Raw genomic sequence first — 24,346 nt, 5'->3', positions numbered from 1 at the left:
GAAGCTACACCCAGGTTCAAAAATTAGAACATCTGCCCTGGCCAGTTTGGCTCAGCAGTTAGAGCGTTGGCCCACGGACCAGAGAAGGCGGGGTTCGGTTCCTGCTAAGGGCACGTACCTTGGTTGCAGTTTGTCCCCGGCCCCGGTTGGGGTCATGTGGGTGACAACCACTCGATGTGTCTCTCTCACATCGATGTTTCTCTCTCTCTCTCTCTTCCTCCCTCTCTACCTCCCGTTCTATCTGAAGATAAATGCAAAAATGTCCTCGGGTGAGGATTAAAAAAAAAAACCAAATTAGGACATCTGTAATACTTTCAACAACAAAAAATGTATATTAAAAACATTAGCACATCTGTAGGCTCACAACTCTGAGTTCCTAGGACAAGAAATGATGATATCTGGTTTCCGTCACCCCTGTTAGGGGATGCTTCTGCCTGCTGTATTGTGGTGAAGACAGAGAATAGGATGAGTTCCTGGAAGTTCTCACAGTCATCTGGGAGCACGCCCTAGGTCTGGAGCCTCTGCTTTCCATTGCAATCCATGAGGGCCTTCAGGACCCTCCTTGAGCAAGGCTGCTCCCAAAACAGCAGGGAGCACAGAGGTGTCCTGTGCCACCTTCGTCACACATTAAAGAGTCTAACACATGGAAAGTAGAGCGAAGTAAGATTCGGATGATGTGGGATCTGGATCTAGTGCCAGAAGGTCGCTGTGGGACATCTCCCTCTCCAGGTCTCAGTCACCTTTTCTGTCAAACGAAGGCCAAGGACACGATGACCAGGAAGGTCCTCTCAGCTACAGTGGTTCATAGTTGTCTGGTCTTTTCCTTCTTGCCAAGTTTAATGAGGAATAACACCTCCTCCTCCCACAGAATCAACACTAATCCTCTCTCTCTCACCCATACCTTCTTTCTTCTCATTCCAGTGTCTTTCCCCTCGACGTCCAAATGAAGATGTCTCCTCTACCTCAACTTTAGAGCAAACTCTTCATTTGGCCTGTTCACGACTCTAATTACAATACTGTCTCCTACCTTCTTCACAACAACAAATTCATTCACATGTGGTTATGTGGGAAAGGTTCATTTCCTTATCACCACTAGCCCTTCGTGACCCTTTTTCAGATCCAACACCGTGCGCTTCCTGGAAAGTCACTAATGCCTCCTAGACAAACTCAGCCACTCAGCTCTCAACTCCTACGAAGACAGCAGCACCTCCTAAAACCTCTCCAGCTTTCAGCCTGTGTGAACCTACTTCCCTTATTTATCAGTGAAGGATGAGGTCATCAAAAAAGGGTTCCTAGATGTACGAGTAAGAGCGATGAAAATGAAAATGTTATGTTCTGAAGATGTGAGAACGTAACTGGGATATTAGTCATGGAGACGGGACGAGCAACATCACCTTCCCTGCCATCAAGCACATCAGCTGCGGTTCATCAGTAAATCAGTCTCCCTTCCAAACCAACCAAGGGCCTAGCTTTGGCCTGCACAATTCTGCCGGGCAGAGGACCGGAATGTGCAGAACTCTGACTTGAACTCTGATGTGCTTAGTAGAAAATAAGCTAGCTACCGATTCAGGAAGATTGCTGAAATACGCGTTCAGAAGGGGGATGAAAGGAAAATAGTGATAAATGACCTTACAGCACAAACTCGGGTCTCTCGGCGAGCTTCAGGGCCTCGTGCATGCCTGCGGCGGAGAGCTTCCGGTTGATGTTCCGGTACTGGCACTGCAGCAGGCTGCGATAGGTGGTCCTCAGGTCCCGGTTGAAGAAGGCATATATAAAAGGGTTAATGAGAGAGTTGGCGTAGCCCAGCCACAGAAATGTCCTCTCCACCCACAGCGGGATGCAGCTGCAGGCTGTGCCGCAGATGAAGGGTCTGGCTGTCGAGAGCAGGAAAAACGGCAGCCAGCACACGGTGAAGGCCCCGACGATGATCCCCAAGGTGGTGGCTGCTTTCTGTTCCCTCTTAAAGATGGAGATGTTTTTCCTTTCGTGCTTGATGAGTCTCGAAAGGTTGGCACACTCCTCCACCTCCTTCTGGAGCTTCACCATGCCGTTCAGGGAGACGATGCTGTCCGGCTCCTGCAGGCGTGGGAAGCCGGGGAACTTGTGTTTGGCGGCGCTTTTCCTGGCGGCCTTGTAGATCTGGTAGTACATGAAGAGCATGACAGACATGGGGATATAAAATGCCACCGCGGTGGAGTAAATCGTGTAGCCAAAATCCTGGCTGATTAGGCACACCTTGTCGTCGTTTACATTCTGAGCCCACCCGAAGAGCGGGGGTAAAGTGATGGAGGCGGAAAGGAGCCAGACGGAGAGAATCATCTTTGCCATGCATTTCCCATTCTGCCTCACGGGGTATGTCAGCGGCCTCGTGATGCCAAGGTACCTAGGAAAGAAGCGGAGAGAGAACATGTGACGACAGGGATCACGACTCGTCGCCTACGAAAGACCGCTAGCTAGGTGCTAGGCTTTACACCTAGGAGCTCCATACCACACAACAGCCCTTCCAGAGAGGCATCATTATTCCCATTTTGCAGAAAGGTCAACTAAGGCTCTGGGATGTTATTTTGTTCCAGGTCACACAATCAGCTAGAGGCACTGCCAGGATTCAGTCTGAGAGCCCTCTGCCTGTAGTTGCTACTCCCTGCTCTTGCCATAACTTGCAGCTTCTTGAATTCCATGTAGTCAATAAACCGGAGATCAAACATCTGCCTTCCTCCTAATGACCACTGCCACCAAAACCAGCCAGGAACAAAATGTCAAGCCGGATGGAGGGTGTTGTGACGCATCCTCAGGAACTAAGCAAGGTCTACCACCCTCTGAGATTACACACCCACTGCTTGCTGTCTTGTTTCAGGCTAGCTTTTAACTCATTTTAACTGTTCCTTTGCACTGGAGCGAAAGACCATCTTTAAGATTACAGAGACGTGGGAGATATTTATAAAATCCTAAGGTTCTGGAATGGAAAGTAGCAAGTGATCACTCTTTTACCCCCAGAAAATTCTCACCTAAGAGTAATGTCAGAGGAACAATCCATAAAATAAAACAGCCTGCCCCGTCTCTCCTCTCTTGAGAAGGCTCACAAGAAGGGCGCAATTCTGAAAAATATTAGGTAAACCCAACATTTTTTCTGTGCTTAGTTCTACATAGAGAATAAATATTTCTCTGCCGCTGTTGTCAAGGATGTAGAATGCAAAAGAGGCACAGCGAACAGAAAACATACAGTAGGGCATTTGCCAATGCTTAGTCATGTTCAGTTTTCCGGCGTGTTCTCCCCTGTGTTTAACCGTCTTGCCTTCTATTTTGGGGAGGATGCGAAGAGCACCTGAGAAGTCAAGACAGGTAAAAGCTGGTCATGTTGCTGTGGTTGGTTTTGTTTTTATTTTGTACTTCATTTATGTGTGTAAAAGATACATTCTCGAAACATGAAAAGGAAAGGCACAAAGAGTCCCCAAATTACCAACAGGTTATTTTCAGAAGGTCTGTCAAGTTGGTAGGCTGAAATTTTAAAAAACATAATTTTTGTGCTAGAAACATCCTCGCATGTTATAGAAGCTTAAATTATCCTATAGAAGTCAAAACAGCATCCATTCACAATGAAAATTAGCATCAGTGTAACACAAGGCAAAATTGAAATATAGTAAAAAGAAATAAGCTAGGGTTGCTTATTCATCGAGAATATTTATCCATTCCTTCAACAAATATTAATAGAGCTCCTTCCAGATGCCAGGTGCTATTTTCCATGTTGGGGATACGGCAGCGAACGAAGCACACACAGAATCTCGAAAGCAGGCACGTGGCACCTGGGGAAATTGTGGAGGCGTTGAACGGCAGGACTGAGCCTGGAGTGAGGCTGAAGGAACTCCTGATCCCTCCCAGGACCCCGGGGGTAGTCATACCCTTTCTCCATTGCCCAGCCTCTGCCTTCCCTTTGCCTGAGAAAGCTGACCCACGAGCATGATCCCCAGCTTATCAGCTGTCATTAGGATTATGTTCTGGTTCCCAGGTAGCATGATGGGAAAGAAGGTTCTCCTGGAATGCAAGAGTAGGAGCTGAACAGGAAGGGAACAGGAAAGCAGAGGAAGGAGGGAGGAAGGGAGGAAGAGGGGAAGGAGGGAGCAGGAGAAGGGAATGTGAAGTACATGGTGCCTTACGTGGGATCAATGGATATTATCTGAGTTTTAAACAACAGGGAAAAAGTGTTATGAAATTAAAATTTAGAAAGGTAAACGAGGAAAACCCTAAACAAAGGTGCTAGAAATGACTGGAAACCCACAATTAAGCTGATCCCTGCTGGAAGACTGAATGCAGACAGTCTGTTAAGGGAGAAAAAAAAAAGAGTTTCCCTTTCTTTGCTTTGGTTCCAGAGCTCCCTCTCCAGTTGGAAGCCCTTTGCAGACCTCTCTTTTTGGACCTAGCCCTTGCTGTCTACCAACTTCTGTGGATATAGACTTTCTGGCTCCTTCCTTGTTTCCCAGCTTCTGCAGGCAGCCTTTGCCAAGACTTAGACTTTGATTATCTTCTCACTTTGCCTATTGCTTCAGGCATAAACTGCTGATTCCCAAGCCTGGACCTGGCTTCCAGGACACCAACCCAGACTGGAGGTTCCACAGGAAGAGATTCGTTCATACAGTTCCCCAGGTAGCCACAAGATGGCATTGCCAGACCAGACCATCTTACACCTACTTACCTAGGGGGATGGGATGGTGGGTAGCTAGAGCAACAACAGGTGCTTGGTGGAAGGAGGAAGGAGGATTAGTCACAACAAGAAAAGAAGTTATATTTCATTTCTGAGGTTTTACAAAAAAATTAGCAAGCCTGGAATTCACAACCTGGTCAATTCCTATACTTGAGAAAGTCAGTTCAGTTTTCCCTTCCATCCTTCACATTTTCCTTGCTCAAACAGGAACTAGAATCCACAGACTTAATAAAATCCAGCCTTCCTGCAGTTCATATAAATGATACAGAATTCACAAAGATTGCCTGGCTGGTGTGGCTCAGTGGATTGTCATCCCATGGACTGGGAGGTCCCAGTTCAATTCCCAGTCAGGGCACATGCCCCAGTTGCAGGCTCGATCCACAGTAGTGGACGTGCAAGAGGCAGCCGATCAAGGTATCTCTCTCACACAGATGTTTCTCTCTCTCCCTTCCTCTCTCTCTAAAAAAAATCAATAAAAAAATGTATAATTTTAAAAAAATTCACAAAGATTAATCCTGAGAGATTGAGTACCAAGGACATCTAAAAGTATTAAATGATATAAGGACAGCATGCTTATTCATTCTAATATACTTAGTCTGACATACATTTCAGTGATGTGAGACTGACCCATATTTGGTCTTTCCTGAATGTACAAATTATATTCCACACTCTCCTATTTTACGCTCCATTCTCTAATTGGTCTCAAGTCATGTCCTACATTAAGGGAGTTATATTTACTTCATGTTTCCTATGTACCCCTTGGTGAGATTTTTGAAAGCTAAAATCAACCAAAAGATGATTAAGGGGAAAAAAGGTGTGCATTAAAGTTTCTGAAAATAAAATAAATAAACAAAATTCAATACTTTTTAAAATTAACAATTTAAAATATTATCGAAGGAAATAATCCCATTCATGGCAAAAATGTAAAAATTTAAATATCTAGAAACATCTATCAAAATGGCCAGAGCCTAAAACAAGCAAACATAAAATGCTACCAAAACACCTAAGAGTATGCTTGCATGCATGGGAGAAAAATTTATTTATAATAAGAAAACCCAGTATTATAAAAGTGCCAATTTTACCTGCAATAATCTAAAAATATTACACAACTCCAGCTGAAAAACCTAGCAGGGCTTTTGTTACTTTGACCAAATGATGTTTAAGTTCATCAAGTAAATATACAATAAGAGACAGAAAACCTAAAAATGAATTAAAATGAAGCAATATTTATCCTATAAATAGTACAAAGCCACAGAAATAATATCTCAATAACAATTATTCAAAAACAGACAGATAGCCCTGGCCGGTTTGGCTCAGCGGTTAGAGCGTTGGCCTGCGGTCCTGAGAGACCCGGGTTCGGTTCCCACTAAGGGCATGTACCTCGGTTGCAGTTTGTCCCCAGCCCTGGTCGGCTGTGCGGGTGGCAACCACTCGATGTGTCCCTTCACATCGATGTTTCTCTCTCTCTGTTCCTCTCTCTCCCTCCCACTCTACCTGAACAAAAAATGGAAGAATGTCCTCGGGTGAGGATTAAAAACAAAACAAAACAAAACAAAAAAAAAAAACAGACAGATAGATCAATAGAACAGAATAGATCCTAGAAATAGATTTAAATATATAAAGAAATTTAATATAAGAAGATGAGTCATTTTAAATCAGTAGTAAAAGATTGTATATACATAAAATCTGACAATTGGCTAGCAATTGAGGTAAAAATAAAACTGGCTTATCTTTCTTCTTATTCAAAAATAAATCCAAAACTATCAGAGAAATTATGAAAACAATCCCATTAACAATTTCATCAAAAAGAGTAAAATACCTAGGAATAAATTTAACCAAGGAAATAAAAGACCTGTACTCTGAAAACTATAAGACACTGATTAAAGAAACTGAAGAAGACATAAATAAATAAAACATATACCATGCTCATGAACTGGAAGAATTAATATTGTTAAAATGTCTATACTACCCAAGCAATCTATAGATTTAATGCAATCTCTATTAAAATACTAATGGCATTTTTCAGAGAACTAGAGCAAATAATTCTAAAATTTATGGAAACTACAAAGACCCCAAATAGCCACAGCAATCTTAAAAAAAAAAAAGAACCAAGTTGAAGGACTCGTGCTCCATGATTTCAAACTATGCTACAAAGCTACAGCAATCAAAACAGTATGGTACTGGCACAAAAACAGATGCACAGATAAATGAAACAGAATAGAGAACCCAGATAAATCCACACTTATATTGTCAATTAATCTATGACTAAGGAGGCAAGAATATACAGTGGGGAAAAGACAGTCTTTCAAATAAATGGTATTGGGAGAACTGGACAGATGTATGCAAAAAAAAATAAAACTAGACTACTTTCTTACAATAAAAACAAAAATAAATTCAAAATGGTTTAAAGACTTAAATGTAAGACCTGAAACCATAAAAGTCCTAAAAAAAAACCATAGGCAGTGAACCTTTTGACATCAGTCTTAGCAATATCTTTTTGGCTATGTCTCCTTAGACAAAGGTAACAAAAGCAAAAATAAACAAATGGGACCACATCAAAATAAAAAGCATTTGCACAGTGAAGGAAACCTCCAACAAGATAAAAAGGCAACCAACTGAATGCAGGAGATATTTGCAAATGATATCCAATCAGAGGTTAATATCTATAATATATAAATAACTCATAAAACTCAACACCAAAAATAATCCAATTAAATTGAACAGACATTTCTCCAAAGACATACAGATGGCCAACAGACAAATGAAAAGATGCTCAACATTACTACTCATTAGGGAAGTGCAAATCAAAACCACACCCAGCCAGTGTGACTCAGCGGTTGAGCATTTGTCCATGTACCAAGAGGTCACTGGTTCAATTCCCGGTCAGGGCACATGCCCAGATTGTGGGCCAAATCCCCACTCGGGGGCATGCAGGAGGTGGCTGATCTATGTTCTCTCTCATCGATGTTTCTATCTCTCTCTCCCCCTCTCCCTTACTTTTTCTCTAAAATCAATAAAGAAAAAAAACAATTTTTTTAACCCACAATGAGATATCATCTCACAACAGTCAAAATGGCTACTATCGAAAAGACAACAAATAATAAGCATTGGCAAGGAAGTGAAGAAAAGGGAACCCTCATGCACTTTGGGTGGGATTGTAAACTAATATAGCCACTATAGTATAGTGATTCCTCAAAAAAATTCAAAACAGAACTACCATATGAGCCAGAATTTCACTTCTGGATACTTATCCAAAGAAAAGGAAACAATAATTTTAAAAACTATATGCTCCCCTATGTTCATTTCAGCATTGCTTACAATAGCCAAGATATGGAAGCAACCTAGGTGTCCACTGACAGGTGAATGGATAAAGAAGTTCACACACACACACACACACACACACACACACACACAGGAATATTACTCAGCCATAAGAAAGAACAAAAGCTTGCCATTTGTAATAACATGGGTGAACCTACAGAGTATTACAATATGTAAAACAAGTCAGACAGAGAAAGGCAAATACTGTATGGTTTAACTTACGAGTAGAATTTTAAAAAACTCTAATTAAAAAAAAATGAAACAGAAACAAACTCAATAGATACAGAGATCAAACTGATAGTTGCCAGAGGGGTGGGAGGTAGGGGAATGGGCCAAAAGGGGAAGCAAATTAAGAAGTACAAGCTTCCAGTTATAAAATAAGTCACAGAGATAGAATACACAGCAAAGGTGTTATAGCCAATAATACCATAAAACTAAGTACAGTGACAGATGGTTACTAGACTTATTGTGGTGATCACTTCGTAAGGTATGTAAATGTTGAATTATTATGTTGTACACCTAAAACTATAATATTGTATACCAACTATAACTAAAGATAAATTTTTTTAAAGAAAAGAAAATACATGCTAAGAACCTGAAAGAGTTTGTGCAAAGGCCCTGTGATGGGGTTAGAACTTGTAATAAAATGTAGTGTGAAAGAAATAATAAATAAATCCCAGCTAGATTGAAGATTATTGTGGAGAAAAACTTAAACCTTCAAGACTACTATGAGGAAATATGGGTGAGTAGTTCTGCAATTCCGAAAGGACAAAGGTCATTCTTAACTATGACACAAAATCTAGACAATATAAAATGACATACAGTCGGCCCTTGTTTATAGCGGGTAATCAATTCCAGACTCTACCGTGATAAATGAATTTCCAAGAAGTAGGATTCTTTATTGATACATATTGATAAATTTTTGACAAAAAATTTTATATACAAAACAAAAATGAAATTTAGTTTATTCAGATATCACTATGTGCAGAGTTAAAAGTCAATGGCAAACTTGGAGTCCAAATAACAGTATTTCAATATTCAAAGATTTCTTGTAGGTCAATTAAAAAAAAGATGACTATCCCAATAAAAATACTGACGCAAATAAATGAAGAATAATATCCAATAAGCACTTGGAAATATGTACAACTACACTAATAATCAAAGAGATGAAAGTTTTAAATAATGACAGGATTTTTGGTCATTTGTCAGTGTTTGAGAAAGTGTGAAAAAAACAAGCACTCCATCATTTTGCTAGTGAGAGAGTCAACTAGTTCAACTTAAATAACAGTTCTGGAGGCCAGTTTGGTAATTAATATATATCAACATTTACCTTTAGGCTAAGCAACTGGACTTCTAGAAATTTGTCTTAAGAATATAATTGTACATGTGCAAGGATGTTAACTAAACACATAATGGAGGGGGAAATATCCAATCTTTTTTTTTTTAATCCTCACCCAAAGACATTTTTGCATTTATCTTCAGATAGAGTGGGAGGGAGAGAGGGAGGAAGAGAGAGAGAAACATCAATGTGAGAGAGACACATCAGCTGGTTGCCACCCACACGACCCCAACCATGGCTGGGGACAAACCGCAACTGAGGTATGTGCCCCTAGCAGGAACCGAACCCAGAACTCTCTGGTCCATGGGCCGACATAACCACTGAGCCAAACCAGCCAGGGCAAAATATCCAATCTTAATATCTATCAATAAAGATTAGTTAAAGCACATATAGATATTAAAGCATGTATAGATAGGCATACACACACACACACACACACACACACACACGGCATATAACCTACATATCTATTTATTGATATGAAAGTAACAAAAACATGAATAGAAAACAATGTCTAGCACAAAAATACAAATAACAGTGTTATATATTAATCTTTTTATGCAAAACTAGGTGTTCGTATGAATGTGTGTGTGGGGGGGGTATCATGACATGTCCAGAAAAATATCTACCAAAATATTAATAGCAATTTTATCTAAGTTGTAGAGATTTGAATAGTTTCAAAATTTTTCTTTGTATTTTTGTTTATTTTTTTAACTGTGACCATGTAAAATGTAATAATAATAATAATAATAATACCATTTTAATAATAATAATAATACCAAAAAAAAAGATTCTGTGGATTCCTGTCACCTCAGTGATTTTGGCAATAGAGATGATTTGCTTCATAAAATCTGTAAAAAGGTGATAATTAAATCTTAGATTGTTTTATTTGATTAGCTTTCCAAGAGTGTTTTATAACAAATTCATAAATTTGTACATAGGAAACAGAATTCACTGGCATTTAAAATCCCGTGAGTACTACATAAAGTAATACTGGTACTCAGGGAAGTGTTTGTCCAAATTATACATTCGTTCTCCCAAATCTTGTATAGCAAAATCTTACCTCTGAGGGCGGTGGGGGCGGGGGGACGCTACCTAGACTGCTTCAGAATATTCCCTATCATGCATGGTTATTATTCGTCACACTAACATATTGTGCTCACTGTTAATTAGAAAGTGGGGTGCTTAGCAAGCCTTGAGAATTTAACTTAAAAATGCATACAAAAGTTAAAATACAGTAAATCTCACAAAGGCATTATATACTAAAGTATTATATAATTGAGAAACGTATGCAACTCACATTAGGAGTTCCATTGAAGTAGGGGTTTGAAAAAAAGAGTATTAAGGAGTTATAATCTATCGAGAAGCATTAGAGAGCAAATTAACTCTGCTGCCCGTCTTCCATTCTAACTGTATAGAAATTATAGACAATGGCTCTTTAATTAAATGACTTCTCCTGAGTTTTGTTGCTATAGAATAATAATTTAGGGGGTAAAATAAACTGGGTAGAACTATTCTGGAATCTAGGGGTTTTTGGAGTGTGAGGCTTAAAAAAGGTTTGCACATTTGACTACCTCCTCCATGAGACCTCCTCCCTCACAGTAGACAAATCTCCAGACGCATCTCAGTGGTTCCCAAAGTTGTCAGATTATCAGAATCACTGACAAGCTCTGGAAACAGAGATTCCTGAGCCAACATCCGTGGTTTTCTTTTGAGAAGGTAGAGACCCAGAGCTTTGTCCTTAGGATTGACTGTTCTGGTCCTTTATCCCAGGTACTGGCCTCAGGGCAGCCTTCCCTCACTCAGTTACAAAAACTTGACATTTTTGTATAAGGACTTGATGTTTACTTTATATATTTCATCTTAATAATCTGCTTCCAGTTTGACCTAACAAAATCATCGTAAATCATGTTTACATTATCTCAGCTATTAGTTTTACCTCCCAGTACTATGTTAAATGCAGATAAAATAAGCATGGTTTCTGTGTCTTAATAAAGTTGTAGTTTTTTTTTAATGCATAATAGATAACAGAGTTTTGTAAACGTTTCTCACAACAAGAATAAATATTTCTCACAATAAGAAATATATTTTCCAGCCCTGGCCAGTGTGCACCAAAAGGTCACTGGTTCGATTCCCGGTCAGGGCACATGCTCAGGTTGCAGGCTTGATCCCCAGTCAGGATGCATGGGAGAGGCAGTTGATCAATGTTTTCCCCTCACATTGATATTTCTCTCTCTCCCTCTCCCTTCTACTCTCTCTAAAACTCAATAGAAACATGTTTTTAAAAAAGAAACATATTTTCCATAGTCACTCAAGTACAAATACTTGTGTTTATGTATATAAATAAGAAGTGGAGGTATACATATGTGTGTACATATTTGTAGGTATATCAATATAGATATGCATATATTTACATACGAGATTGAAACAAGTTTCACAATATACTTATTACAACTTGCAATTCACTCTCTTCTGTTGTGTGCTATTCTACTTTAGAATTTTTAAATGCTAGTCTTAATGCATTCAGTTGATTTCATGACCCAAAGTTTGAAAACAGGTCAGATAATTACACGTCCAATGGAGGAAAATAAGGCAGGGGAGGGGAACAGCGAGCAGAGGCTGGGGTAGGGAGCAAGTTTTGGCACAGATCTGCATTGTGATCATGACCTCAAAACCCTTTCATCTCTACCTTCCAGAGAAGGTGTTTGGACCCCAGCTTCTCCTTAAAATTTGTGATTGGCTTGTGTCTTTAAGTTGAAGATCCTCACTATCTCAAGCAGAAGTTGCCTTTATTCAGTAGAACCCAAACTGTCCCGAGCAAGGACATAATTAGAGAGCACTGGCTTTGCACCTGTGCTGCTTGCAGGGGTGGGGAACCTTTTTTCTGCCAAGGGCCATTTCGATATTTATAACATCATTCGAGGGCCAAGCAAAATGATCAACTTAAAAACTAGCCTGATTTGGTCAGGCTAATATTGTGGGGCACATGATGTTAACTGGTACTGATGTGAGGGCCTTATATGGCCCATGGGCTGGATATTCCCCACCACTGTTAGAGCCTGACCTCTAAGTTCTTTCTCTTTCTCTTTCTCTCTCTCCAAGTTTTATTCTGTTCCACCTATAGGTCTAAATGTATGCTTTTTTCCTTGTCATTATTCCCTAAACAATACAGTATAACAACTATTTGCATAGCATTTACATTATATTAGGTATTAGAAGTCATCTAAAGATGATTTAAAGTATAGAAGATATAGCAAGGTTATATGCAAATACTATGCCATTTTATATAAGGGATTGAGCATCCATGGATTTTGGTATCCGTGGGGGTCCTGGAACCAATCCCCCTTGGATATCAAGGGACAACTGTGTCCTCCAGAGTGCTCATCCCTGTCAGCCCTAATTTACTGAACATACTGTCTACCTCGGCTGCTTTTACTTACTACCCACCTGCTTCCTCTGGTTCTCCTAATAATTTGGCTTCCACCCAATCACTCTAAAGCAGTTGATTCTAAAAGGCCACTTCCATTTTAATTTTTTTTTGTTTGTTTGTTTTTTCTCATTTCTGATAACTCTTCATTTCTCTTCTCTCTGGGAAAAACCACCCAGCCCTTTCTGAAACGTCCTCCTCTCTCAACTTCTGGGGCATGGTTCCCCACGCGTCTTTACCTTAGGCTGCATAGAGAGACCACCTCCATTCGGTAGCTAGATGATACTCAGCATCAAGATAAAACAAAAACAACTTCAACCGTGCATCAGTCAGATCTGAATTCCAGCTCTATCCTTTTCACCAGAGAAAGTACTCCTCCTCCCTGAGTTTTCACTGCTTACCATGAAAGACGAGGAAAGAATACCCATCTCATCAGAATATGTACGCAAGCTTTCCTTCAACCCACTACCTAACACACTCAAAGAACACACCTGACTCCCTTCCCTCAGAACCTCATTTTACAGAAAGGTGGGCAAATAAGCCTACAATTTGAGTGGATCCAATAGGAGTATAAGAGGGCTGTAATACAAAGCATCTGAGAAAGACAGCAAGAACAGAGGGTGGTATTGCCCTACATACAACAGAACAAAGCAGCCCAGGGTAGGTGTTTGTGGAATTTATTGGCATGAGAGCTGGCTGGACCTGAATTAGTGAGGTGGCAGTATGAATGAAGAAGACAGAAGCAAAAGATAACTGTAGAAACAGAAGAGACCGTCAAGGATGAGGGAAAGGGACAAAGACAAAGGAGCAGTTAAAGAGGCTCATCAGTTTTCAAGACAGGGTGCTTGAGAAGACGGTGGGGCCAGTCTCTGAAAGAAGGGGTCCTCAACGCACTGCAAACCACCATCCATCCAGGAGGCCTCTGAGACGGAGTTTGCTGGGATCGTGGATGACCACCCTGGACTCAGCAGACATTTCTCCATCCTCATACTTGGTGGCTCTGCAGCCCTCAGTGGGCACTCACTGCCTCCTTTGTGAGACTCTTTCCTTGGTTCAGTATCGCCACACTCTCCCAGGTTTCCCGCCCCTCTATCCACTCTTGCCTGGTCTTCTTTGCTGCTTTATCCTCCACTCTGGGGCCTTTATGTTTTGAAATTCCTCAAGGCTGGGTCCCAACCCCATCTTTCTTCTAACTCTATATTCCCTCATTGTTCTCATCCATTTACCAGTACTTCAAAAACCTCTGTTAACTGATGATCCCAAAATTTGAATCCCCAGCCGAGACTTCCCCATGGAGCTCCAGACCCGAAAATCCAACTGCCTTCTTCACATCTCCACTTTGATATCTCTAACGCATTTTATTCACTCCTCCATTCAACAGACTTTCATTAAACACTTTCTGTGGGTCTGGCACCATCTCAACACATTCAAACATATTATCATCTCCACCAATGAAGACTCCTTCTCTTTCCCCGACTTGGTAAAATCATCTAAGGGTGTGGTAGAGAACCTGGGAGTCATCTGTGACTCTTTTTTCTCATTCATCAGTCCCCTCCCAGTTATTAACACAGTCTTGTCTTGTTTACCTCCTCAATGTCTCTAAAACCTATCCACTTGTCTCCATTGCCACCACTCTAGAATCATTTTCTCTCCGTGAATTACTGCAGTGGCCTCTACATTGGCCTCCCACATCTATTCTTCTCCTTCTTAATCCATTCTCTTCATGCATACAGGGTGACAGTTTCTCTTTTTGATTTTGTAACATGAATTTAATTCACTGAATAAGTAATGCCTTCACATACTTCAAAATTTTAAATATAATAAGGTGTATATTGACAAGTCTAACTTCAAATCCTGTTTCCATCTTCCTCACCCCCCACCTCTTACATGTATCACTTTTATTAGAATCGTGGGTACTCTTCCAGCTTTTCTTTATACAAATGCAAGCAAATGGGAATAGATGTTCATATCTCCCATTTTCTTACACATAAGACAGCATACTATACACACTATTTTGCACATCGCTTTTTTTTCACTGAACAATATATCCTGGAGACACTTTCACACCAATGCATCAAGAACTCCTTCATGCTTTTTCAGAGCTGCATAGCACTCCATTGTAGGTCTTTGCCCTCATTTACTTATTCAGTAATAAATAAATAATAGAATAAATTCAAACAACATCTACGACATTCTTACCCTCCTGTCCACCAATCAAGGACAAAAAGAAATCCACACTTCAGATGTGATCAGCTAGGCATATAAAGAATGAAACAACCCCAACAATTTCCTTGGTGATGTGAACCCTAAAACTTAGTGGCTACCTGTCCTTTGGTTGCCCTTTGAAAGAAAGGGAAGGATGTTGTTGGCCAAGGCTGGTGTTCAGGTACTGAAGGTCCCACTGACACAGAGCACAGAACTGATGTTTCTTCCCACTAGCCAAGAACACTCCCATTAACTGGAGCCCATGGCTTAGTTCACAATAATAGTGAAGGGGAATGGGGGGGTTATGTATGCTCTTGAGCCATCCTTGAAGAACAAACAAGAAGACAAGTTTCCTCAACATATCTCAAGTTGCTGCACTATTTGGATTTAGTCTATTTACAATTTAAAGTAGGATTACTTTTCTTCTACTTTAAGAATATTATGCATAGCAGTTTAAACCATCAATATTCAAGTTTTTTTAAAGTACATAAAAATATGGCACCTCTAACTTTTCAGTGAACTCTATGGAAAGTTATGAATTAAAATTTCTCTGTCCTCTTTTTGATTCATCACTGTTGATAATTATTAATTAATTCACCCAGTTCTATTAATCTTCTCCCAAAGCAATCAACTAAAAATATACTTAATCTTGAAATGCATTATGTATGCATATATATGCACAATTTCAGTGTCTTCTTTCTGAACTAAATTGCTTATCTGATCTAGGCCTACCACAAATGTTCATATATTTCCACTGAAATACGAGTTCAATATAAATCATCAAACACTTACCAAAATGCATTTTCTGGTTTAAAGTTTTAAACATAATAAGCTTTAGACTTTACTGCTAAGTATAATCAAATATATACTTTATTTATTTTTTTTTTAGCAAGTGTTTATTTTCCGTCAACCTTATTTCCATTCTGTTAAGAGTCTGCAGAACAGCTTAAGACCTCTCAGTGGCTGGCCCCACCCGGCAGCCTGCACAGTGGGGGCTGCAAACAGTCTTCAGCAGCAGCTGAGCGCCCCTGTCTTCAGATCGGAGCCACTGAATGGGCAGAGGGTGCGTGTGCCTTCCCAGCAGTCTGCAGTCTCAGGCTGAGCAGCAGTGGACTTGGGATCTGGAACGGTCCATTTACCCTGAAATTCCCTTTTGGTCACAGTCTTTTCAGCAGGGGCCTGCCCTTCCTTTCCAGTCTCTTCAGGATCTCTGTAGAGGCAGAGATCAGGCATGACCTCCCACGAGTGCTCACGGGAGATGGTGCCACACTGGCGCAGAACTTCCCAGGCCAGCATCCACCACGTCAGACCCACTGAGAGAGCCTCCTCGTTGCGCCTGATGGCGATGTCCACGCAGCCCAGAGGACAGACTGTGTTCCACAGAGCAGTAAGACACCTCGGAGAGAGACGGGGTTCGGCCCTGGGGTCAGTAACCACCAGAAGTCTCCATTCCCGGAAGGCTGCCAGGATCTGGTTAGTGAAGGTCCTGGAGGTGAAGTCCAGCAATAGAAGTGGCTGCAGTGGGCAGCAAACTTCAGCACAGCTCGCTGGCCAGTGCTCCTGGACGAAATGACACTAACATCAGCAGGTTTTCAACGGCGACAATGGCAGAGCTGCCAGCAGAAGCTTCTCCCAGGCCCTTCAGATGCCATCACTTTTCCTTTAGTAGTGGACTGTTCCATTTCAAAGTCAAGTTGGTGCCACCTAAGTGGGTTCCTGCTGCAAGGACTTTGAGGACCTCCTCCTCCTTCATCTGCAGGGCACCCAGATGAAGGATTCCGGACACTGCAAATTTCCCTGTAGTTACGTGGGAACTGAGAACAACGCTATATGGGCCCCTCTCTGGGTAGCGTGAAAAAGACCACATATATATTTTAAAATAACTAGGAGAATAAATGAATAAAAGAGTGCTTAGATTTATAAAATCGATGATATAATATATTCCAAGGTAGAAAAGAAATTTTAAAAATTAGATTCCAAAACCAAAGCAAAAAATAAAATAGTAACAACAGAAACAGTTAGCAAAATAACAAATACCAAGAGTTTATTTTTTAAACAAAATGAATAAATTTTTTAAAGTCCCTTTTATAGCCCAGGCAAATGTGGCTCAGTGGTTAAAGTGTCGGCCATGGACCAAAGGGTCTCGGGTTCAATTCCCAGTCAAGGGCACGTACCTGGGTTGCAGGTTTGATCCCCAGCCCCAGCCATGGCATGTATAGGAGGCAACAAATCAATGTGTCTCTCTCACATCAATGTTTTTTTTTTTTCTCTCTCTGTCCCCCCTCTCCATTCCTCCTTTTCACTCTCTCTAAAAATCAATGAAAAAATATCCTCAGGTGAGGATTAACAACAACAACAAAAAAAATGCCCTTTATAGACTGAAATTTAAAAAAGATTAAAAAGAAAAGAAATGAAAAGAAAATATCATATAAAATGATAACTTTCATAGTAAATTAAAACATAAGGAGGGGGAGAAACATCTGTAACAAAAATAAATTAATAAAAAATTAAAACCACAATACAAAGAATTTTTCAAAAGCTTTTTGGTAGAAGTTAGAAATCACTATATGTATAAACATATTTTAGAAGACACTGCAATTGAAAACTAATAACAGAATTACCATAAATTAATTAAATAATTTCCTAAATTCAGACAGCACTAAAATAAATTCCTAAAAACAAAACCCCACATCATAGCAGCATAATTTTTATTCTTATCCATTTAGTACTTTAGAAAGCAATTAGGCATCAGGTATTTGGCTGGTTATTTATTCTCTTCTTTCATTCTAATCCTTTATTTCATATTTATTTATTTATTTCATATCCTTTTTAAATATTTTTCCTTACAAATGGCACTATCCTACTAGTCTGCAATAACATTCAGTAGTAGAAGCTGATACAAGCCAGTAGTTGTACAGAACAGAGACTTAGATGTCTTCCTTTTCTTCTAGGAGACACAACGTATCCAGAAGTTAGAGATTCTTCTTCTCTGCCTTTCCCTTTAGCCAATGAAACACCATCATAACTTGAGTCCAAAGGCGATTTCTATTCTTCTCTTCTTCCCCTACTCCCTTTTTATATATCTTTATACTAAAACAAAAATCTTCCAGAATTAAAAATTGTAGCTGATAAAACTTAACTTCCACTTGTATGGGGGAGGGGGGGGGTATATTCCTTTTATACATGTGTCTACCCCGAAACCCAACTTGCTCTGTGTAAGTTTAATGAAACATGGCATATATTATTTCCTTTTATCCCACAATAACTACACTAAAAGAACAAGAAGAGCAAAAGTAATTCTGCCTCATGTTTTCATAGCATGTGAATAATACTAGCTAACATTTACTGTGCATGCAGCATGCCAGGCTCTGTAATAAATGCTCATATGCAGCACTAGAGTCCGTCTTTACAACCTTATATGGTAGGTATTATCCCCACTTTCCAAATGAGGAAACTGAGGATCAGAGAGGTTAACTTACTCTCCCAATGTCACATAGCTAATCAAGCTCGTAACTGGGTTTTCCTGACTCCAGAGCCTCCTCTTAACCAATACACACTTTTATACTTAATCATTTACAAACCACAGCCATGCACACACTCTTGAATAATCCCTATTTTCTATTTATGCTGCAGAACCACTGAAAGTGTAGTTGATTTCATACCTTGGCTATTGTTAACAATGCTGCAATGAACATACAGATGCGTATTTGTGACATGGATGGACCGAGAGGGTGTTATGCTAAGTGAAATAAGTCAGAAAGAGAAAGACAAATACTATATGATTCTTCTTATATGTGGAATCTAAAAAATAATAATAATAATAAATGAACAAACAAAACAGAAACAAATTCATAGATACAGAGCACAAACTGATGGTTGCCAGATTAGGTGCGGGGAGCTGGGTGAAAAGGTGAAGGAATTAAAAAGTACAAATTGGCAGTTACAGAACAATCACAGGGATGTAAAATATAGACAAAGGAATCTAATCAATAATATAGTAATAACTATGTGTGGTACCAGGTGGGTACTATTACTGAGGGGAATTACTTAGTAAGTTATATAAATGTCTAACCATTGTGCTATAAAAAATAAACTAATTAATTGATTGATTTCTTTTTAAAGACAGAGTAGTTGGAAAAGCTTAGAAGTCCTGATTCTAACTCTACATAGAAATTCCCATTTAGAGCATCCCCTGCTTTTGGCTAAACTCACACACTGACAGAGAAGTCCAGCTGCTTGAAGCAACCAGCTACACTGCTGGACGTCCCAAGTGTTAGTTCACAACCTCCTCGGGAGCTTCCTGAAATCGCCCCACACTCAGGAAGCAGGGAGAGACCACAGAAAAAGGCAGACCACTAACGATAGGTAGGTGATGAGTTTAATAAGCAAGGGGACTTACTTACAAGGCTGGTCGTAGGTGTCTGTGAGATTTCCACACTCACCCGTCAGAATCTTAAGTCTATATAGAGTCCTTAACTAGGTTCAGTTATACCCACAGGGGGCCTTAACTGGGATTAGTTAGGCACCCAGTCCAGGTAGCTTCATTACCCCATTACTATCTCAAGACTACATCCTTGGGGTAGCTTCTGGAAGTGGGAAGACAAGCAGAGCACAAATTCCAAAGGCAGGGATGGGGATGGGAGTCTCCGATTGCTGGGATCCAGACCTGGGGTTAAGTGGTAGTCATATCTCGATGACCTCCTCCAACACCAAGTGTTTATAAGTTCTACATTATGTCAAATTCAGATGTGCCTTTTCATGGATGTCCTTCCATGGATGTCATACTTTAGAGATACTGACATATGACAACTATTTAAATTGACATTTATGATCCTTTCACATAGTCAATTAGGCTGTTTCCATTGAAGATGACACAACCCTGAACTCAAACAAGAGTGAGCAAAAGGGCTAATGTAATATCTTGTAAGTAAAAAAAAAAAAAGGTGAAGTGATGCTTCAGGAATGCCTTGATCCAGGGGCCAAATGATGTCATCAGCATCTAGGTTCCCTCCAATTCTCATCTCTATACTCATCAGCACGGCTTCATTCTCAAGCTCAATGTATGGTAGTAAGGCTGCCTACAGCTCCAGAGTTATATTTTGCAAGGTTCAATCTGATTCAAACATGTTTGCTCTCTCTCAACAGACCCAGAAAAAAGTCGTATTGCATTTTATTGACTCTGACTGGTTCATATATGCATCCCTGAACCAATCATGCAGGCCAGGAAAAAAATGACCTTTCTACCTGACACCCCAGACTAGGGTGGCATCCTCTCCACCCAAAACACATGGAGGAAGAATAGGGGTAGAGACAGTTTCCCAGATGAAAATCAGGTCACCAGACAATTATGGGCAGCAAAAATCATTATTCCAGGAATCCTCCCTGTTTTTAGTAGAATCTGTAGGTAATCTTATAAAATGACTACAGAATTGAATTCAGGACTACAAATACGTCTGAATCAGCATAGACTGCATGAAAAGGGAAGTCGTTTTTCTACTTTTCTGTGTTACATTTATACTTCGAGTTTATATAATTACATTGATAAATCAAGGTATTTCTTCTTTTTTGGAATTGTTCTTCCCTTAGGGACCAAGCACTCATTTTGTGCAAATTAATCCCTAGCTTATTCCTGTGGGAAATATTATTCTATAAGAGTATCTCTTATTATGACTTCTGTACTTTTGTCTGACAGGTTTATAATTTGGAGGCTGTTTACCTGAATTTTGTTATAATGTAGGATCAGTTAGATACATTTAGCTGGGGAAAAAATTTTCAGAAGACCCATCTCAAGATGGCCTTAGCAATGAGAATGATATATTAGCTCCCCAAACAGGAAGTCACAAAGTAGGACAGCCCGGAGAGAGTACCTTTGTCTGCCCAACAGCATCATCAGGGACGGGGTTCCTTCCCTTTTCTTGACTCTGCCGTCCTCAGTGTTCTGACTCAGCGGCTCCATGGACATTTCAAGCATCTCACATAAACCATGTCCAGCGGAACTCTGACAAACTGTTTCTTTATCTGCATCCCTTTTTAAAGTAATAAAACCTTTCCCAGCCGGCCCTCTCGGCAGCCCTCTGTTCATAGCTCACCAGCAAGAAATACATTACATAGCTGTTCCTAAACCAATCACAGAAATATAAGGTAACCATGAGTGGGTCAGTGAAACGTGACCATGTGTAGCAGAGGGAGTCCTTAACAAAGTAAGGTTCTCTTAACAAGGAAGAAGAGGGGGTGTGCTTGGGTAGGTAGCAGAAATAAATTTAAATCATTCATAGTCTCATCACTCGGGGATAGATCTTATTAATATTTTTGTGTTTTTCTTCCTAAACTCTTTTCTTTTTTGGTTGCTTCACTTAGAATATTTTCATTCATTCGTTTAACAAATATTTATTGAGGACCTACTATGTTCTACTACTGTTCTAGGCAATGAAGATATGGTGGTGATGAAGGCACGGAAACAAATAATTATACATGTTTTTTTCAGGCAGTGCAAAGTGCTGTGTAGAATTAAATGGGTACAGGGATAAAGAGTGAGGAGGGTGTGACAGGGTGAGGGGAGGTGGTGAGTTGCAAGGAGGCCGATCTGAGCAGAGTCCAGAGAGGAGTGAGAGAGTGAACCACATGAGGACCCAGGGAAAGCAGGTCCTCCAAGCAAGGCTCTGAGAGCAGCACATGGCCATGTTCAAAAACCAGCCAAGCCCAGCCAGTGTGGCTCAATGTCTGAGCATCCACCCCTGCACCAAGAGGTCGCCGGTTCAATTCCCATCAGGACAAATACCCAGGTTGTGGGCCAAATCCCCAGTGTGGGGTATGCAGGAGGCAGCCAATAGATGTTCTCTCTCATCAATGTTTCTATCTCTCTCTCTCTCTGCCCTCCTCTCTCTCTAAATTCAATAAAGAAAAACAAAATTAAAAAAAAAGAAAAAGCAGCCAAAGGGCCAGAGTGGCTAGCATGGAATGAGTGAGGAGAAATGTAAGGGCTAGATCTCAAAGCGGTCAGGAAGCAAACCTGGCAGGCCAGTCTGCGGCCTTGGGTTTTACCCTGAGTAACATGAGAAGCCCTGCAGGGCTGAGCAGGGAAGAGAAGGGGCCTGACTTACGTGTTGTCATGCTCGCTGAGGCTGCTCTGTGGAGACAGGACTCTAGACAGGACTCGGCTTTTTCAAGAATCTCTGACAGCCTTTTAATTTCATTTTTCTTTAAAGGTTTCTATTCACTAGCTTTCTCCTTTATTTCTGAGTCTATTTCAAGTACTTGTTTGAGAGCAACACTGTCCAAAAGAAATATAATGTGAGCCACATATGTAACTTAAACTTTATAGTAAAAAGAAAAAACAAAACAAAAACAGGTGAACTTAACTTTATTAATGTATTAACTCATATATCCTAAATATTATAATTCCTATTTGTAGCCAACATAAAAATGTTAATGCTGTATTTTACAGTCTTTTCCCTGTATAAAGTCTTTGAAATCTAACGTATATTTTATACGTGCAGCACTTTTCTCAGAAACCACATTTCAAGTACACAATAGTCACATGTGGCCAATGGCTACCATACTGGACCTGAAAGTTTGGAACAATAGTTTCCACCTGTTCTTTATTCCTTCTAATGTGTTCCTTTTGTTATTTCATGCCTTTAAAATATTTGAGGACTTAAATGAATGAATGGTTTAATAATAAAAGGTCTGACTAACTTTCCTATGCAGTATCACTTGGACAGAATTGTTGGATGGACACTGTCTCGTTCTGCTTTCTCTTTACATTAACATTTATTTGCAGATGCTTGAATTCAAATATAACTCATCCATATGCACACTGGTCAGCTCTAGTTCAGGACATTTATTTGAAAAAGTAGAAAGCTGACAATCTTTATATCCTTTAAGTAGCTGAATAAATTCTATTAACCTCAGAAAAGATGTGAAGTTTTACTATTTTTTTTCTTTCTCTTTAAGACCTAAATTTGTTTTGGCCATATAAGTAATTTCATAAACTTTACACCTCACACTTCACATTGTTTCAAAGAAAATCGCTTTGTTTTTTAATTTTAAAATCAACCCTTAAGCAGAATAAAGTTAAATTCTAAGGTTAAATGAAAGCTGATCAACCAGAATACTTAGGGAATAAGATGTTTTTAAAAATTGAATTCTAAAGTTATTGTTTTGCTCTTTATTGTGAAAAGACGTTCTAAAATAGAGTAGGTAGATTTTCACTTGCATAAGAAATGTCTACTGACTATAACAGAATTTTCTTGGATGATTTCAGAAGTTGCACAGCCTCCGTGTCAGTAATCTGAATGACAGCCACCCATGTACAGAACATAAAGGAAAGAAAACCCAATGCTTTCAGGTCTTGGATTAGCTGAGGTCTGGCCAGAGTTCCCTACGGCCTGCCAAATGAGAACGATGATTGTTTCATGGAGTGAGTGAGGGTATGCCCATCAGGAATGCCTCTGGCTGAATGTAACGGCCTCACCAAACTGACTTCACCAAATACAATCTGTTCTCTGGAGGTCAGGAGCCCCGAGCAGGCACAGTGACTCCACAGTGTCGTCAGGGAAACCTCTCCTTCTAACTCACCATTCTTAACAGACCTCAAGTGGCCTTAAGATGGTTCCTACAAAAAGAGGCACGCCATCCACGTTCTGGGCAAGGAGAGAGGAGAAAAAAGGCCAAAAGGCAAAAGAGAAAGCCAACCAAATCTGGCCATTCTCAAGGACCTTTCCAGGGGCTGCCCCAAGCACGTTCACCTCACTCACCCACCTGGGCAATGCCATCTGCCCACCATCCATCAAGGGCTGGGAGGCAAGTGTTTCACCTGGAGGCACTGCCGTCCTGAACAAACCCAGAGCCTCGTGAAAGAAATGGGTCTGGTGAGGCAACCAGCAGCTGAGCACAGGGAGTCAGACCACAGCTGTGGGCGACGGAACCGGCTCGTGGGTTCCTTCTGTCTCATGGGAAGTGAGGTGCAGACAGGATCAGTACAAGAGAACACAACTGGTGTCCACAAGTACCGACGCCACCTCTCCACACCACCTCAAGTCACACATGCCTCAGCCCTGCTTGCTCCTCAGACAAGGCTGAAAATTCCTCAATGGATGTTTCCAAGGGTACAAGTTCCTCCTGGTACAATTTCCTAAGGGTACAGTTCTCCTCCTCCATTTCCCCTGAACTTGACTCTGACTGGCTGAAGCATGGGTCCCAGAGGATAAGGACGGTGACACTCCCCACGCCAGCCATTTCAGAGGGCAGGGCAGACCCCTGCATATGCTGAGGCTCTTGATGATCCTACAACAGAGACTGTAATAAACTGGAGGAAAGTCTCCTTGTTCGACTGCTCTAACATGGCTCTTTGAACTGA

At 40.5% G+C, this 24,346-nt stretch overlaps 1 protein-coding gene and 1 pseudogene across 1 annotated transcript in view; both read right to left on the bottom strand.

The window, feature by feature from the left end:
• Window positions 1–24,346, bottom strand: part of HTR7 (5-hydroxytryptamine receptor 7) — a 75,601-nt gene that overhangs the window by 7,253 nt on the left and 44,002 nt on the right. Inside the window, exon 2 of the mRNA XM_036265144.1 lies at window positions 1,634–2,383. Within this exon, the coding sequence (XP_036121037.1) occupies window positions 1,634–2,383 (750 nt within the window). The remainder of the gene's footprint in view (window positions 1–1,633; window positions 2,384–24,346) is intronic.
• The window catches only part of LOC118632632, a 43,113-nt pseudogene continuing 34,763 nt past the window's right edge, over window positions 15,997–24,346 (bottom strand).

The sequence above is a fragment of the Molossus molossus genome, unplaced genomic scaffold, assembly GCF_014108415.1.
Source record: "Molossus molossus isolate mMolMol1 unplaced genomic scaffold, mMolMol1.p scaffold_m16_p_17, whole genome shotgun sequence".
NCBI lineage: Eukaryota > Metazoa > Chordata > Mammalia > Chiroptera > Molossidae > Molossus > Molossus molossus.
Note: the sequence above shows the minus strand (reverse complement) of the source record. Positions and strands in the feature narration are given on the sequence as shown.